This window comes from Pararge aegeria, chromosome 2, assembly GCF_905163445.1.
Source record: "Pararge aegeria chromosome 2, ilParAegt1.1, whole genome shotgun sequence".
In the NCBI taxonomy this organism is placed as follows: Eukaryota; Metazoa; Arthropoda; class Insecta; order Lepidoptera; family Nymphalidae; genus Pararge; species Pararge aegeria.
Genome location: NC_053181.1, coordinates 838,699 through 855,769, shown reverse-complemented (window position 1 = coordinate 855,769; position 17,071 = coordinate 838,699). Strand labels below are relative to the sequence as shown.

General features: G+C 34.9%; 1 protein-coding gene across 1 annotated transcript; it reads left to right on the top strand.

Moving 5' to 3' along the window:
* The first annotated feature begins 1,021 nt into the window (after positions 1 to 1,021).
* On the top strand, positions 1,022 to 7,620 carry LOC120632711. Its single transcript, XM_039902690.1, has 4 exons — positions 1,022 to 1,241; positions 2,326 to 2,416; positions 3,301 to 3,540; positions 4,743 to 7,620. Exons 1-4 carry the CDS (start codon positions 1,110 to 1,112, stop codon positions 4,784 to 4,786), a joined length of 507 nt encoding a protein of 168 aa, XP_039758624.1. The 5' UTR covers positions 1,022 to 1,109; the 3' UTR covers positions 4,787 to 7,620.
* Positions 7,621 to 17,071: the final 9,451 nt, after the last annotated feature.

The following is a 17,071-nucleotide window of genomic DNA, read 5'->3' as shown; positions in this document are numbered from 1 at the left end:
ACCTAAACACACTAAGATGGCTCTGGGATATAGAGAGTCCTTCAAGAACGATGGCATGTAGAAGACCCGGATGTAGGTTGTGGTAACCCAGGGGACTTCTTCGTATAATCAGGCGCAGTCAGCCTATAATTATTACTGACCCAAGTCTGATACAGGCAGTGAGTAAATAAACAAATCTTGATTAAAATGATAGGTACCTACGTACGTAACTAAGATTACTCGGGAGTTTATTTATCTTAAGTAAACTCACCAAACAAATCAACCCTAACAGCAAACCCTCCATTCCGTTCATTAATTAAGGATTCATTAATTATTACAAGCCCAGAACACTCTATCCCGAAGAGCTTTGTATGCAAATCGTAGAAACCGCTGATTGTTGACAAGCGTGAAGAACTTTTGGAATACATTTTAATTGTAACAAACGTTTTATTCGATCCACGAAATATGAATGTTCCAGTTCATGTTTTTTTAATTGCGGAGTCTGTATGCGATTGAATGATGGACAGCCGTAACCAATTGTCATGAATTCAAATTCTTGCAATTTATTTTATTGTTCTCTTTAAAATTATTCTAGTGAAAACATAGTTTGTTTAGTAAACTATTTTTTTGCTTATTAAAAACCAATGAAGTAGAGACTACGTTAGAGCTATGAATTTGGAGAAATCATTATTTTTACAATGGTTTTGCAGTCTGCTGGCCAGATCTAGCCTGAGCGGCTTACGTTATTTGAGCAACTGCTAGCGACATCTAGTATCATAAACGACAATCTTAAATTTCTATTCTGCTTTTCAACTTTAACAAAACATTACTGCGATAGTAACTTTTATAATTATTCTTGTATTAAATACTAATTATTGTTCTACAAATATTTAAAATAACTGTCTCATACCTTGCCCCTTCAAAACTTTAAAGTTTTGGAACGAAAATAACAATGAACACTGTGTCACTCACTTATGACATTGACATATTGACATTTGACATTTGCATCTGGCAGCCATTAATCGTTATTGTTTGTGTTGTTTTATCTATGCTTATGTTACGAGCGCGTAAATACGATACGGAAATTGTATCGATTTTGTGCGAATTTTTTTAAAAGTTTTACATGTTCAATGAATGGAAGCCAGTGCCTTGAAAAAGAAACCAAGTGTGGTAACGGTAGTGTCCTTATGTCCAATCAATCTAGAACAATGCCTACGTTAGAATTAAAAGTTTACATACGCGTAGTCGCGGTTGTGTTTGCGGTAAGAAAATCACTTTATTTCTTTAATTACTGTAATTAATTATCATTTAAAAGTTTAAATCACGATATGATTATCACTTGTTTATTAAAAAAGAGAGTATAGCAAACGTGTTTGTGCAAAAAATCTAATACCTATTATTTAGTAAAAACTTGTTTTCAAAATTCGAAAATTTGCGAGATAGTGCATAAAATTTTGCGAAAATATAAAAAAAAATAACTTTAGAAAATCATCATACACGAGCTACATTATTGTAAACAGATAAGTCGAGCTAATATTTATTTTATTAATTACCAGATTATTAGTAAATCAAACAAGCAACATCTTATTAGGAATTTATTTTTAGATATCTGTACCTAATCATTTATCACAAGCGCAGACTACACACCTGGTGTTGGGATGTTCAATTATGATATAGAATGTGTATTTTTAGGAGGAAGCAATTTTACATGTTACTAGTACTTACCCGCGACTTAGTACGCGCAAAACTTGGCTCCAAATGTATAGATAGATTTAGAGTAAAGATTTGCCGACAGGTCACCTAGATCTGGTGGGATACTTAGGCTGTAGCTAGTTACCATCCTACCAACAAAGCCCTGCTACCAAGTGATCATGTATAATGTTGCATAAAAACTGATTAAGGGTTATGAGCTTATAGTAATTGCTGTACCCCTAAAAGGTTAACCTGCTACCATCTTAGAGTGTATCCTCACTTATCACCATGTGAGATTGCAGTCAAAGACTTGCAGTAACTTCATCATATTAACCCCACTACAGAGCATGAGTTTTCTCCCACACTGAGGAGGCGTTGAGGCTGTAGTCAACCACGCTGGCTCAGTGAGTATTGATGGACTTCACATGCCCTCAAAAACGTTACGGAGAACTCTCAGGCATGCAGGTTTCCTCACTATGTTTTTCCTTCACTGTTGAAGCAGGTGATATTTTAATTCTTTAAAACGCACATAACTTATAAAAGTTAGAGATGCTGGGATTCGAACTCTTCACCACAACAATGAAGTTCCTAAGGCTAACTTAGTGGAATAAAAAAAATTGGCAATATTAAACCTAGGTATTTCTAAAATTTCAGCTATCCTCAGTAACAGCCTTTGCGTTGGCATCCCTGCGGCTGCTCAACTGGAATCTGTTTTACTTAGAGCACCTGGATGGGGGTGAGTTAGGTGAGTTAATCAATTCTAAAACTTTGACCTAAACTAATAGGTTGGGGAAAAAGTCTTTTTGAATTATAGTATGTATGAACTTGTAATAAAATCTCTGGCTAACTATTTGTATCTGGCTGGTTTGGGTATCATTAAAAGTTTAAATTTTAAAGAAGATAACGACTGTGATAGTAGCACAAATTTGTCAAATTTGGTTTAAGTGTTTTCAATGCTAAAATTTTGATGTCAAAAATGCACCTCACTCTGGTCGCCCTGTTACGGATAAAATGGATGCCATTTTTGAAAAAGTGAAGCAAAATCGGCATGTCAGTAGTTAAAACGTAGCTTAAGAACTGGGAATTGACCACAAAACAGTTTTGGTGCATTTGAAAAAAAGCCGTTGACTGTAATCTCACTTGGTGGTAAGTGACGATGCAGTCTAAGATGGTAGTGAACTAACCTTTTAGGGAGTATCCAGTGGCGTGCATAGAGGGTATGCACAGGGCATGCCGATGACATAAAAATGAAGAAAATCTCCCGTACGAGTTATAAAAAACTTAAGGATAGACATTGCAAGAGTTATAAAATGCCTAACCTCAAGTATTTATAACTCGTACGGGATATTTTCTTCATTTTATATCATCTGCATAAACTGTGCATACCCTCTATGCACGCCTCTAATCAGTTTCTACGCGACATCGCAACGGAATACTAAATCGCTTAGCAGCGCGTCTTTGTCGGTAGGGTGGTAACTAGCTACGGCCGAACTTTCACCAGACGAGATCATAGAAAATTCAGAAACAATGAATTGCTCCTACCGGGAATCGAGCCCGGGGCCTCCTACTCAAATTCACAGTGCTCACCGTTGCGCCACGGAGGTTGTCTAAGGCTCTTCGTAATTACAGGCGTCCACTACTTCATTACGGGCCTCATGCTCTGCAACAGTGCCATAGGCTTCATCAACAGCTGCGTCGTGATAAACCGCAGCGCCGCCCGCAACACGGGCCGCAACATCACCACGTGGCTGCTGCTGGAGTCGCTGTTCGAGGCCACCCGCGTGGTGTACGTGTTCGTCTGCGAGGTGGTCATTAAGAGCCGGGGGCCGCTACACATATACGAGCTTCTCATCAGCGTCGTGCAATACTGTGAGTATGCTTTGTGAAAACGCTGACATTAGAATATTATTATAAATTAAATTCGCAATATATTTATAATAATATAATCTTTATTAAACAAAACATAAGTTATTATAAACAAAAAATCTATATAAACAGTCGACTTACTAGAAACGGACATAAATTAGTGTTATCTGCATATTGTCTGAGGAAAGTACAGAAATCCTTTGGGAGAAATCCTTTGGGGTTGGGTGCTTTTATAACATGATACCGAAGGTAATATTAGATCTACCTCTACCTAAGTTTAAACAATATATTAAAAAACATTTAACAAATCGTGGTTACTACACCATTGATGAATTCCTTAACGACAAGGCTGCTTGGAAGCACTCCGCTCTCATCTCTCACAAAACAGAAAAATTCTAAAGATTGTTAAACTTTAAAATGATGTTGGAAAAGAGCAATCTGCTGTTTTTCTTGCCGGCTCTTTTCAGTGGAATCTGCCTTCCGAACCTGTGGTAGAGTCACTACAAACATGACGATTTGACGTTTCAAAAGTGCTCATAAATTAGCTTTTAAATGAACTTTTAATTTTGAATTTTAAAAACATGTCAAATTAATGTCACACCTTATCCATGAGATAATCATTCGCATAGATCTCATATCTATTGGAATTCCTTCGATTATCGCTTAAACGAAGGAAATTCTCACGTCTCAATTATATGTTTAGGCAAGTGATTATTTAAAAGTGGACTAGTGCAGAAAAAGCTCTTTGAGAAAAAAGCCGTTTTGGACTACCTACACTTCCATTAAATATTTCCCATACACACTTTCGGGGTTATGTTATATAAATTGGACGGCGGATTGGCGCAGTGGGCAGCGACCCTGCTTTCTGAGCCAAGGCCGTGGGTTCGATTCCCACAACTGGACAATGATTTGTGATTAACATGGATGTTTTTCAGTGTCTGAGTGTTTATCTATATATTATAAGTGTTTATATATATTATTCATATAATTATTCATCAGTCATCTTATTACCCATAACACAAGCTATGCTAACATTGTAGCTAGATGGCGATGTGTATAATCGTAGTATATTTATTTATTTATTTTTAATTCAAAGCCCGTCAACCTGCATTGGTGCAGAATGATGGGTGAATTCATTACATACGGCATTAATAAGACATGTTGATAGTGTGACTTGCCCGCTAATTGTTGTTTATTTTTTCCAGTGCTGAACAGCTTCCTGTATTGCCAAATGATACTCAGACACTAGTATAGGTACATATTATGTTGTTTTATTATGATATTATTTAGACTGTTACGATGTTTAAGTGTTTTGAAGTAACGTGAGATGTTTTATTATAGTAGACATTCCAAATAATAGGGTTGTCACAAATGATTTAAACAATTCTACTATTAAAAAAACATAGTGTTTGAATCTTGTTAGTTGTATCACAAATTATATAAGTATAAGGATTTCTTATCTTCTATAACTTTGTTATTTGCATAAAAAGAGATATTTTAACGCAAGTCTCTAACTTTAAAGCTCTCTATATCATTGTTGCTTAAAGCAGGATTCACATTAGATTTATCTTGACTTGACGTATCGTTATGCATGTATGTATTGGTAATGGAAGCCTACTCATATATTTTTTATAATGTCGTACCTACTAAACTTACGCGATAAACGCTTACGCAAGACTAATGTGAATCTGGCTTTACACTCTTCAAAACAATTTATAGCGTCAAAATGACATATAGTATGAAGAGGTGACATTTTCTCCTTGTATGAAAATGTGTAATGTTGACGTAAAATGTGTTTCGTGTTTGTATCTTAACAAAATTCCTTTGTTGAATAAGGTTGAAAGCCCAAGTTGTAAATAAAATACATCATTGAATTAATTGTATAATTAAAGATTTGCCGGTGTTGTGCTATTTCGTTTACAATGCAATTCTTTTTGACTAGTTAAATTCAGTGGATAAAAAGCGATAATTTAAACAATGGACGTTTTAAAGTCATCGGTTGAATTTTAATTGTATAGGAATCGCTCAGTAAAATCGTATTTTTTCACGCTGTTATAAAAAATCGTTATTTTTACGAAAAAAACTTAAATATTTGTGACAACCCTATCAAAAACTAGTACTTTAGGTCACCAAAACTATATTATTGTAATGATCTCTGAAATGGAATCAAGTATTAATTTTAATGAAAAGTGAGAAATTATTAGAGTTTAACTCCACTAAGTAACTATATACATCTGTATTTTCTGCTATGGTAGATTTTAGTAGCGGTTATTTTTTTTATGTAACCTATCATCACATTCGTAGAATTTATTTTGTTTGTTAAAAAATCACTGTGATCTTTATACGGTAAAAAATTATAAATTATAATGTTCCTTTTTTTGGTTTTATATGGACTAAGTTTGAGATTATTTTATGCCTCTTTAAATGTATTAAGTTTTCGAAAATATTATATATTTAAGTAGGTACCTATTTCATGATGAACGCTTCTCACGTAGCGGATTGTGGTGCGTCGATTTATACTGAATTATTTAAACGCTTCGTGAGGAGCCACAAGTAACTTGGTACTACGTATAGTTAAGTTAAGCTAAGAATTGTTAATGTTCAGGCACACTGCGACTAAAATAAGGGTGGAAACACACTCACCACACTCCACCGGAAACGGGTTTCGCGTTTTTTGTATCCGTCTCTGAATGTTATCTTGCCTATCCTTACTATTATTATAAATGAGAGTGTTCGCTTGTTTGTTTGTCCTTCCTTCACGCCCTAACTCAGCATGAGGAGCGTCGACCTCAAGTAACGGGGTTAGGTAGCCCTTGACTGCAATACGTAAGTGATGATGCAGTATAAGATGGTAACGAGCTAACCTGTTCGGGCAGTTATATTAAACCCATACCCTAATCGGTTTCTACGCGACATCGTGCTGGAACGCTTAATCGCTTGCTTGCACGTCTTTGTCGGTAGGCTCGTAACCAGCCACGGCCGATGCCTCCCACCAGACCAGACCAGAGAAAATTAAGAAATGGTATATACTCATATTGACCCCGCCGGGTTTTTTTATATTTAATTAGGCGGCAGACGTAGCATGTTATAACCACGCAGATATTTGCCGATGATGTGTTGTTCGCATATTCGACAGATTTATTTTTAGGTTTTTAAAGTTTCACGGGAATCATTATTTTTTTTTGGGATAAAAAGTATCCGTCGTCCTTCGTCATGCAAGCTGTTGTATATGTCCAGAGGTTGAACCGAATATAGGTAACAAAAAAATAAATAAACAGACACCTTCGAACCAACCCGTTTCTTAAGGTTGTCTGGAAGAGACCGCTTTAGGAGTAAGTAAGACCGCCTTTGCGCGCCTCATTGTCTAACCTAAATTACTTGTTTACCTTTTATAAAATGTGCGTATGCAATAAAGTTTGAAACAAACAAACTTTCGCATTTATAATATTAGTATATAAACTAAGCAGTGTGTGTGGCAGACTTCCATTTTACAATTAAAAATACTCAACATGCGTCACTTATCGAGGTAGTGGCACCTGTGATAAAAAAAAATATATTTATGGACAGTATTCAGAAAAAAGATAGCAGAAAATCGCAGTTTGCCCTGACAAAAATATTAGATAACTTATTAAAGAATAAAACAAAAAAGCGTTATTATTTTATACCCGAATCTAGTTGCAACGAGTCTACTAGAAATAGTTGACTTGGTTCCGGAAGGCAGAGACTCTTCTAGGTCCCTAGCCTTGTCGCCCAGGGACGAATTCATACGAAAACACTTTTTTTGACGAGGGTGAAATCTGCTGATTACGAGATATCCCCCCCCCTTTATTTGACTGGCTGAGAGTCACGACAGCCTGTGCCACATCGAACTGCCGTCTTCCTATAAGAAAACCCCTGCGTGATTAGTGATAACACACATCGCACCAACCACGTCGAGCATAAAATAAGTTCGTAACCGTATGGAATGAATTGAAAGAACCCTATTTTCTCTTTCAGAGAAAGATTAGTGGAATACATATTATCATAATAATATCAACTCAGACTATAATTATGCAACGACTGAAAAAATATATGTAATGAAGTGATTTGTAAGTTTATTTAATTGTAAGTGTATATAATATTACTAGCTGTTGCCCGCGACTTCGTCTGCGTTTGATTTTGTTTTTAAAGTATTCAGTATCGCTAAGCCTTAAATGAGTATAGTAGTATATATATATATATATATTACATGTAACTGACAATTAATTAAAGACAAATAATTTGCAATAAAATAAAATTGCGACTATAATTAAAGATCTAAGCTATCCTATCTCTTAAGTTGGACCAGACTGCTCACGGTGTGACAATTTAATTTAAAATCGGTTAAGTAGTTTAGGAGTCCATCGCGGACAAACATCGTGACTGGAGATTTATATATATTAAGATATATGTATTTTAATATTTATATGCATCAAATATTTGTGTATTCAATTCAGTAGGTATGTATGCATATACACCGTCGACTGTCTGTTTTAACTCATAGCTTATAGCTTAGGTTGCCTTTGAAATATAACTTTAAGTTATAAAGTTGTCTTTGCACCCTAACAATAAAGCGATGTTTTGTTGCAATAAAGCGATTCTATTTATCAATTTTTAATGTATGCCAGCAGGTTATAAGTTTTTTGCAGGATTTATGACGGGCGACCGGTAAAGCTGTCGACTTCTCCCACCCGTGAGAGTACTACTGCATGCTTATTACTACATTGGCGTTTCGGTGTAAAGGGCTTGGTTGCAAGTGTACGTACTGGCACATGATTCTTAACACGTACGCCTGTTTGATAGATATAGGACTTTGTAGGGCGCCACGCATGACCTGCCAACTGTTGCTCTGTTCATAGGCCCTTAGTAATAGGATGACCATCTGCTTCGGCATTAATATAAATAACACGACACCGATTGTAGTATCGGTGAAGTTACATATTATATCCCTATCCCTACTAAACATATTATAAATGTCAATGTAAGTTTGTTTGTTACGCTTTCACGCAAAAACTAATCAGCCGATCCTCATGAAACTGTGTACACATATTCTTGGAATTGTTAGAAGTATTATAGGATACTTTTTATTCCGACATTAAGCTCGGTTCCTTTGGGAGCGGGGATGAAAGTGTTTGATGGTTTTACACCATAACTCCGGACAAATTGTAACCGATTTAAATAATTATTTTTGTACTATAGAGGTTGTAATATGCGTTTAATTTTGCCCAAACTTTGTGTAGATCTGATGAATGTGGTTGGAGATAGAGGACAGAAATCCTCAGCGGACAGCAGCAAACCCCTTATTTAAGCCTTAGCGATACTGAATACATAATTGCTGCCACATTTATGAGGACCTCAGTGCTAGGACTAAATAAACAATGTTAAAAATGTTCTTCGTTAAGCTTTAGCATATGAATCAATTAACAATGCGATTTCGATTCTTCCTGTAACAATTACTATTCTTTGTAAGTGAATGGATAGAATAGAAGGAGCTAAGACTGATCAGACAGTTCTTTTAAGGTATTCTTACTATGTGTGTTGTAATATGTCTGTGTGTGTGTATTGAAAAAGCCTACATTGTTACTAATTTAATGAAAGCTCGGTAAAAAGGTTATTATATGAGAATAAAAGCGTTTTCATAATTTATCATTTTTAATCTGTGAGTTGTCCGTCCAAAAATATAATTGCATACAGCTATCAACACTTCAACAGGCTACAGAATTACAAAGTGCACTTTGTCTCATCACGACTTGTTAAAAGGCAAAACTCCCGCACACTTGGCAATAAAGGGAACAAAACTAAGCCTTACTTTTACCTACACAGTAAAAATATATCACTGTGCGTAATTTTGATGGCCTTTCAAGAAAAATTAGGGCACCAGTTTTGCTAGCACACAATTTTTCAAAACAAATAATATTGTGCGCCAAATTATGAAAATTAATTCATACTACCCTTTTCTATTAGTTTTATTCTGAAGATTTAGAAATTCTCTAAATTGCAGAGCTCATCACGCAGACTGAGAACCTAATTATGTAACACAGGAAAATAGAACGGACCCAGTATTGCCAGTGTACGATAGAGGTAATAATATCCACTCACTATGTGGACAGTCCGGAGGCGCATTGATCATCAAACAATGATTCCTCGACAACTATTATTATTCGAGTCTTTTCCTTCACAGAACACTACAGGATTTAGATGTGCTTCAAATAAACTACAGTTCCTGTTAACTTTGCTCGCCAAATATAAATAAACCTGTCAGATCGTACGACATTCTTGTTGAAAAAAATAACCCGATTGGGCAAATAGCACAATAATTGACTAATAAATTCGCTATCGATAGTTAATAGATCTTTTGAGGCATATACACTCGAATATATTCATTCAATTTGGCGAGCTAAGTACCTAAATCCAGAACAAAATGGACTTATGTCTTAAGTTGTAAATCGATTACAGAACATTTTACAAATATGTTATCACTCCAATGTTCCCATTCCAATTACACTCTACCTCTAATTTAATAAAAAATTTAATAAAATTAGAGCAAAGCAATGCTAAATGCCTTTTAGCAGTTTTACACAAATACATTTTTACCCTGTTTAATTCTTAGAAAGAAAAAAATGATTATCCAATGCTTGTTTTTTTTTTGCAATTTAATAATTGTACGCCGATATAATTAATTTCCAGGTAAAGGTAAATGGCTAATAAAGTATTGCGTTAAGGCACTCGCTTAAAAAAGAAAGTGTCACATCATCATTGCAATCGCGAATGGCACAAACCGACCAATCAACAGGCTTCCCTTCTCTAATATATATAAATAAACATTCTAAATTTGTTAAATCTATTGCTCGAATGTACGAAAATACTATTATTTTACACTTAATGGCACTTCTAAAACATTTGTAACTTTAATATTATCATTTAGTTTATTTGAAGGAGGTTTCATTAGCAAAATACACTCTGTACAGGCGGGGGGAAATGACATGGTACATCGTGACGATCCCAATTGTTATTTGCAGGTTCGCTTTAAGTCCCACTTGTGTCAACATGTCAAATCGTAAGAGATGGGCAATCCACGACCAATGAGTCACTCACCCTTATAGTTTTAACAGTTATCAATAACCCTTTTTGTTGTGAACATCAACAAGATCCATATAAATGGCAAAACGTTTTTTCTATGAAATAAATAATTGAGAAAAATCATAAACAAAGGTCGAACTAAAACGCAACCTGCATTCACGTGCAAATTTGCGCGGCCAACCAAGACGCGCCCAGCCAACCAGCAATTAGGAGTGCAAGTTTGCACACAGCAGCAATTTTGACAACTTAGTTTACTTTTTTCCTGCTATTGATATATTAAAAGAGTTCACTAACTGTTTCAACTGCTTAGGGTTAGATTTTCATGAAATTTTAAGTGAACTGTTCAAAGTCAAGCATGTAGTTCTAATTCCACTGGTTCCAACATAGCTTTGCAAGTCTGTTTTACTTTTTTTAAGAAGTTTAGCATCGTCACGATGGCCCATTTTAATGGAAAAGTAGTTTACAAATGGGTCATATAAACTTTTTCCTAACAAACATTTTTATTTTTCATACACAGTCTAAATCTTATCAGTGTAAATATAGCACTTCATAAACTGTTAACCCTACTTGCAAAAAAGTGAATATGCATAAACTTTAGAAATACTTTGACTCACGAATCTCACAACCCACTACAAAAGTTTATATTTTCTACAGTTTAGCTAGCATACAGTTCTGATGCGAAAGCACATTCACGGAGCAATAGCTATGCACCAATCCAAATAAACATATTATAATGTTTGAATACAGAAACCGGTGTTCTTTCTTTAAATTTTGTATTCCTTTTAAAATTCGAGAAGGCTGTTTCAATAAAGAAATTGTCATATACCGACATTTTTTTACCCAGGTATGCGTTAAGATTGTGCTAGGAGTAGGCTGACAAAGTAGGTAGGCAGTAAAGAAGTTCCTATTTCAGTTCGGCTCCTAAATAATTTAGCTTTGAAAATCAAAACAGCAGCGCCAGCCCTCCGCATTTGATCATCCCCGAACTGTATAGTTGCTATACTGTGACAAATGTCAATGTACAATTGAGTGAATATAATCTAATATAGATATTATTATAATACAGCGAGATGAAAAAAAAAAAAACGTCTGAGATCCAAACACAAGGAACTAAAATTAAATTAAATGAAACGTAAAACACATTAACAAATCAACTAAGTCAAACTAAATATTATTTTGTGAACTCAATGTATCTTACAGTCAGAACTCTTTGCTTTAGATTCTAAACTTATATTTCCCTCGATGCGGCCTTTCACACCTACAACCATGTTTTTCCAGGTAACAGTAATTGACTGGTATAACTGTGTTAAATATTTCACAATTTCCTTTTTTTTTTAATTCCGTTTGACAAGATTCCATTCCATTCCTGCAGGGCTAGCATGGGCGGGGGACACTTCTCCACGGGGAAAGGATATAACGTTTATCCCCTCACGCATTTATATCCACCCCCCGAGCATGGGCACACGGGTGGACAATATATCCACGGTGGATATAATAGGGGAAAGACGAACCCCCGGTAAATGTCACAAATTAATTATTCTAATCTGTGCTCATGGTTTTGACAAATAAATTTTTCGTTTTCTGTTTTGTTTTAGTTGTCTAAGTTTTTTATTGTTTTTTTTATCTATAAATGTTCCTCGTCTGCGGCTGTTTGTTTATATTATTTATTCTGGATTTTTCAAAGTGGTATAAAACCTACCTTTCGAGAAAATAAAATGAGTGCTAAAAAGTAAGTCTTCTATTATAAAATGTTTGAAAAAGTGACTACCTATTGATTTAGAAGCGTACCTAATGAATGAATGTTTTACAGTGAAAGTAAACAGAGACGTTAATCATCAAGATCCAATCCTGTTTACATATCAAATTATTGATCTTGTACTATTTTATTTAAAGTTGTGCTTGCCTTTTTCTATGGCCCATTAGTTGACAAATTTGTGTTTATTCAGATCAAGAAGTAATAAAATACAATTGCAAATGTTGGTAGATTTCATGCCAACCCACAACCACCTTGCCACTGGGGAATTCACAGGAACTCTTAGGAGCCAAAAGGGCAGACTCCCAGTGGCAAATCTTAGTCATTACTGAAGGAGCATGGGCCAGACGGGACGGTCAATCAGTGGAAACACTTAAGTCAATTTTGCGGTAAAGTAAGCAAGTGCAAAAAATTTTAATTATTTATTAGTGTTGTTGGCATCAAACAAGTCTTGCATAATTTTTCTTTTATTTGCAGACGTGGCAGGACATTAAAAAAGCTGCAACAGCACGGGGACGCAGCACCACAGGCAACATATACATAGTATACATGTTGCTGTAAAGTCAACCAAGTGAAGAATTTATTTATTTTCCAGAGTAGGTATAGATGGAAGAATGCAGGATGCTCATTTATCACACAAAAATAAATTAAAAAGGATGAAAAGGTTAATTTAGAAATTTTATTAATTAAAATATGTATTTATAAATCTTTCTCTTTTTTGTCGAGCAACTGTTAACAATCTTGTTTGATGCATATTTGATGTCTGATGTTGTTCTTCGCTCGTATTTACAAAATTTACTGTCATTTGCTCCATTAGAGTTCTGAAATATACAAATTATATTATGCTCAATACTGTTGACCCAAATTAGTAGGGCAAATTGTATGTGAAAATGCAGGATCAATGATTAATTAAATTATTAATTATTATTAATTTAAACATGTAAATTAATTCCTACTTGTTTTGCTTTTTCAGATTTTCTCCAAGATTTTAATAAAATGTTTAATAGAAATATATGCACAATCCTACACTGTAATTTGGACGTGATGATTAACCCATGCCATGTTAAATAATTTATCAGACATTTTTTTTTGTATTTTCTTATATTTCATTACTAAATACAGTATCTACTGCCAAGGTTTTGTACTAATTCCTTAAATAAACAATTTTATTATAATGAGACATTGTTTTTTGTATATTCATATAAATAATTTACCAGACTAGTTGTATACAACATATGCAGCAGAATCCTAGGCATGTAATTTCTAGGTAATTATGAGGAGTATAATATAATGATATAGGTGTGTAACTTTTTTTGATTTGCATTGTTTCCCTTTTATACTAGTAAATGGCAACAATAAGTAAACTTTGCATATTTTATTTAAAACATACATTAGATGTAGTACTGTCCGATTCTACTTTAATACAGCTGTATCTTTTCATATTTTACTTTAGAGTTAATAAATATGAATTGGTCATGGACACACACCACAAACTGTAAAACATATTTTAAAATTATTAACTTACTTGATTGTTTAAGTTTTTGAAAACTCTAGATCTAAATAATTTGTCTTTACGAGTTGAACATCTATCGTGGATCTCCCTTTCCTATTTTTGTATTGCACCCCATTTGGGAATGGTAAGGGAGGGTGCAGTCAATGGCTCCAAGAATATCAGGCAAACCATGCTTCACTTCTAGCTTCTAGCCACAATTTGCCTGGCAGTCTGTTCCCAGGAATAATATGTACTTTGGCATTAGTCTAAAATGAAATGAAAAATAATTAAAGTACCTAGCATTGAATATCTTTGCTATGTACTTATACTGAAGTACTAAGTACTGACTAATAATTTTATTATTAAAGTAAGTATATGTATATTTGATGAGGGGATGTCTGCCATTGGAAGACGGGTGATCAGTCCTATGTAAGGACCATTCCACCCTATTCCCCATGTTTGAGACACAGGTTTTACTGGTGTCCTGGCAGGGTCCTGAAACCTACCAGTCTCTGTGGTGAACCTAACAATATCCCCTAAGTTGAGGTTTGCTAGGTCTTCTTCACTTATTCTATCCTTACCTTGTAGTTCCCATCTTACCAACACGTACAAGAGGCACTCAGCTATAAAGTGAAAACTAGTTATCACATCACTGCACTCTGAACAGGATGGGATTTATATTTACTAATGAGAATTATTAGGAAGTAAGTACCTATATATACTCACATACTGACAATAGCTCCAGTAATTTGCTGACTGTTGTTTGAGCAACAGCCATGGTCTTGACCTGTCCCCGCTGATAACTACCGTCCGCTAATAATAGCCTTAAAGATGTGAGAACCTAGACAAAAAGTGATTAGCCATGCTTTTTTAAACCTACGTTCATATATAGATGATGTCTTTGCACAAGGTGATTTTAGGTACTTAATAACAACTTACTTTATGTGCACTGGGTAGTCCATCGACAGCATTTAGTGGTTAGTGCCTCTTTAAGGTCCTCGCACGAGTACAGCACACAATTTTTACCCATCCGAAACAAATATTGGAACTCGGCATCGGGAAATTCGAACGGATTACTGGCGTCACGTATAGATCGCCGGTGTAATTTTCGTTCAGATTTCTCCATTTCACTTGAATAATAAGAGCCCCAGAAAGCACGAGACATGTTTTTTTCGACTTTAATTCGTTAACAGAATTTTAAACCCACGTCTAAGGACGGGGATAAAATTGTCTCTTTCAAATGTCAAAAAAGGATAGTCTTTCCCCTTTCATTCTTTCCCATGCTATGGGCGGGGGATATATATCCACGAGAAATGTCAAACGGGGATAAATTTATCCTCTCCCCTGTTGCCGTGCTCTGGCAAGGGGAAAAGATAATTATATCCCTTGATAGAGGATATAATCGGGGGAAATAATTTATATCTCCTGCCCGTGCTAGCCCTGCTGAAGCATAATAATTTAAATAACTGCAAAAAAAATGTATTTCCGACCTATAGATACCAAAAGAACTTCGTCCAATATTTGAATTCATCATAATACCTTATTTAGAATAAACAAGAGTTCTGACTGCAACACGCACATTTTGAAATCAAATTAACTAAAGATTTAGATACTATATCTACATTATATAATATTGTCATGTATTTATTACAATATACTACAAGTCATTGTACATTCTCCATGTGAATTATAGAAAATATACTTTCGACTATCCGCTAGAAGGCTTCCTAAATAACATAAATTAATTATACTCTGTATTTGATCTGATATGAAAGGATACATTAGTTTTTTTTTTTTTTATAAACAGTACTACAACAATAAATTTATACGAAACTGTAAGTATTTGTCTAAAATTTCAATATAATTAGCATGAAATCATATTACCATCCGACTGTGAAGCTTCTTTAAGCATCGGCGATCAGCGATATAGTTGTTTTTTAGAAGCTTGCCGACAATACTTAATGCTCCAACGCATACGAACGTCAGTAGTAGAGTTGTAAACTTTTTGAAAGCTCGATGCACTCTGCACACGTACTGTCGTAGCGAGTTAAAAAGCTGCGTACGAAAGAATCGATACAACGTGCGATTTTGACACGATTATCAAATCATCAATAGCAGCGCGCGTCGCAGCATCGAATCATTTGCTAGAACACGCCATTTTAACAAAGAAATGGAACGCAATGAAATATCCATAAAGCATCGTCGCAGCCACTAAATCGCTTATAGCTGATTCTAAAAAGATATATGAAGTAATAAGTATAGGAGACGTAAAACATTTAGTACTCCCATATCAAAATCGAATAGTTTGTGTGCTACGTGGAGGTGGTTCAAAAATATTCCACACAGAAATCAACGCCATCTAGCGGAACAGTAAAGGCCGTTCAAACTACGCAGATATGTCTCAGCATCCTTACGTACAAATCAATGTCTACACTAAATTAATTTAACAACTTACATCTAATACTAGACGCGAGTCTCTGATGCTAGAAACGTAGATACGTGCGAACGACTTTTGTGACGTCCACTTTTACTACGGTTAGAAAATCAGGGAATCCAGTCTAGAAAATATAGGAGAATTTGTCTCAAGTTTCAACAAATTAAACACATTTGTTGCTCAAATGCAATATTTGGCCCTGCGTTAATTATTTGGCTGCAAATTTTGACCATTTCGAATAAATAGGCTCAGGCATTTTCAGCACTAGTTACGTTACCACTGTAAATGGGAGCGAGACTGCGGGGCACAGCTAGTTAGTAATAAATAACATTAGTATGTTATCAGAACTTAACCCATGTTGAGTTTATCTACCTATAATGGAGAGTATCTCTAAGGTTATCGAGAATCAAAATCATAAGAATTTTGCAAGAGAATTCTCAAGCTTTTTATGACAATTCTACATTTTTCGACAAGTGTTGGAAAACTTTTATCGTTAGAAAGTTTAACTTGTTTTACAAAGACTTTTGCACGATTATCGGGACTAGCCTTTTTCTTTTGCCAATTACTATTAACACTATTCTATTAAGAATAAAATGCCAAATAATAGCGTATATCGCTACATGGCTATAAACGACATATATAGCCATTTCTAGTGTTTCTAGTGACATACGTTTTAAACTATAATGTACGAGCTATAATCTAACTGACAAGCTCCGCATAATTTTTATTTCATAGGAACATTAATTCATAAGCAATT

Bases quoted from the DNA above. Each gene is read 5' to 3' on its own strand.
- LOC120632711 (XM_039902690.1), top strand. From the start codon at position 1,110: ATGAATGGAAGCCAGTGCCTTGAAAAAGAAACCAAGTGTGGTAACGGT. The intron at 1,242-2,325 runs GTAAGAAAATCA...CTAAAATTTCAG, and splicing joins TAGTCGCGGTTGTGTTTGCG to CTATCCTCAGTAACAGCCTT. The intron at 2,417-3,300 runs GTGAGTTAATCA...TCGTAATTACAG, and splicing joins CCTGGATGGGGGTGAGTTAG to GCGTCCACTACTTCATTACG.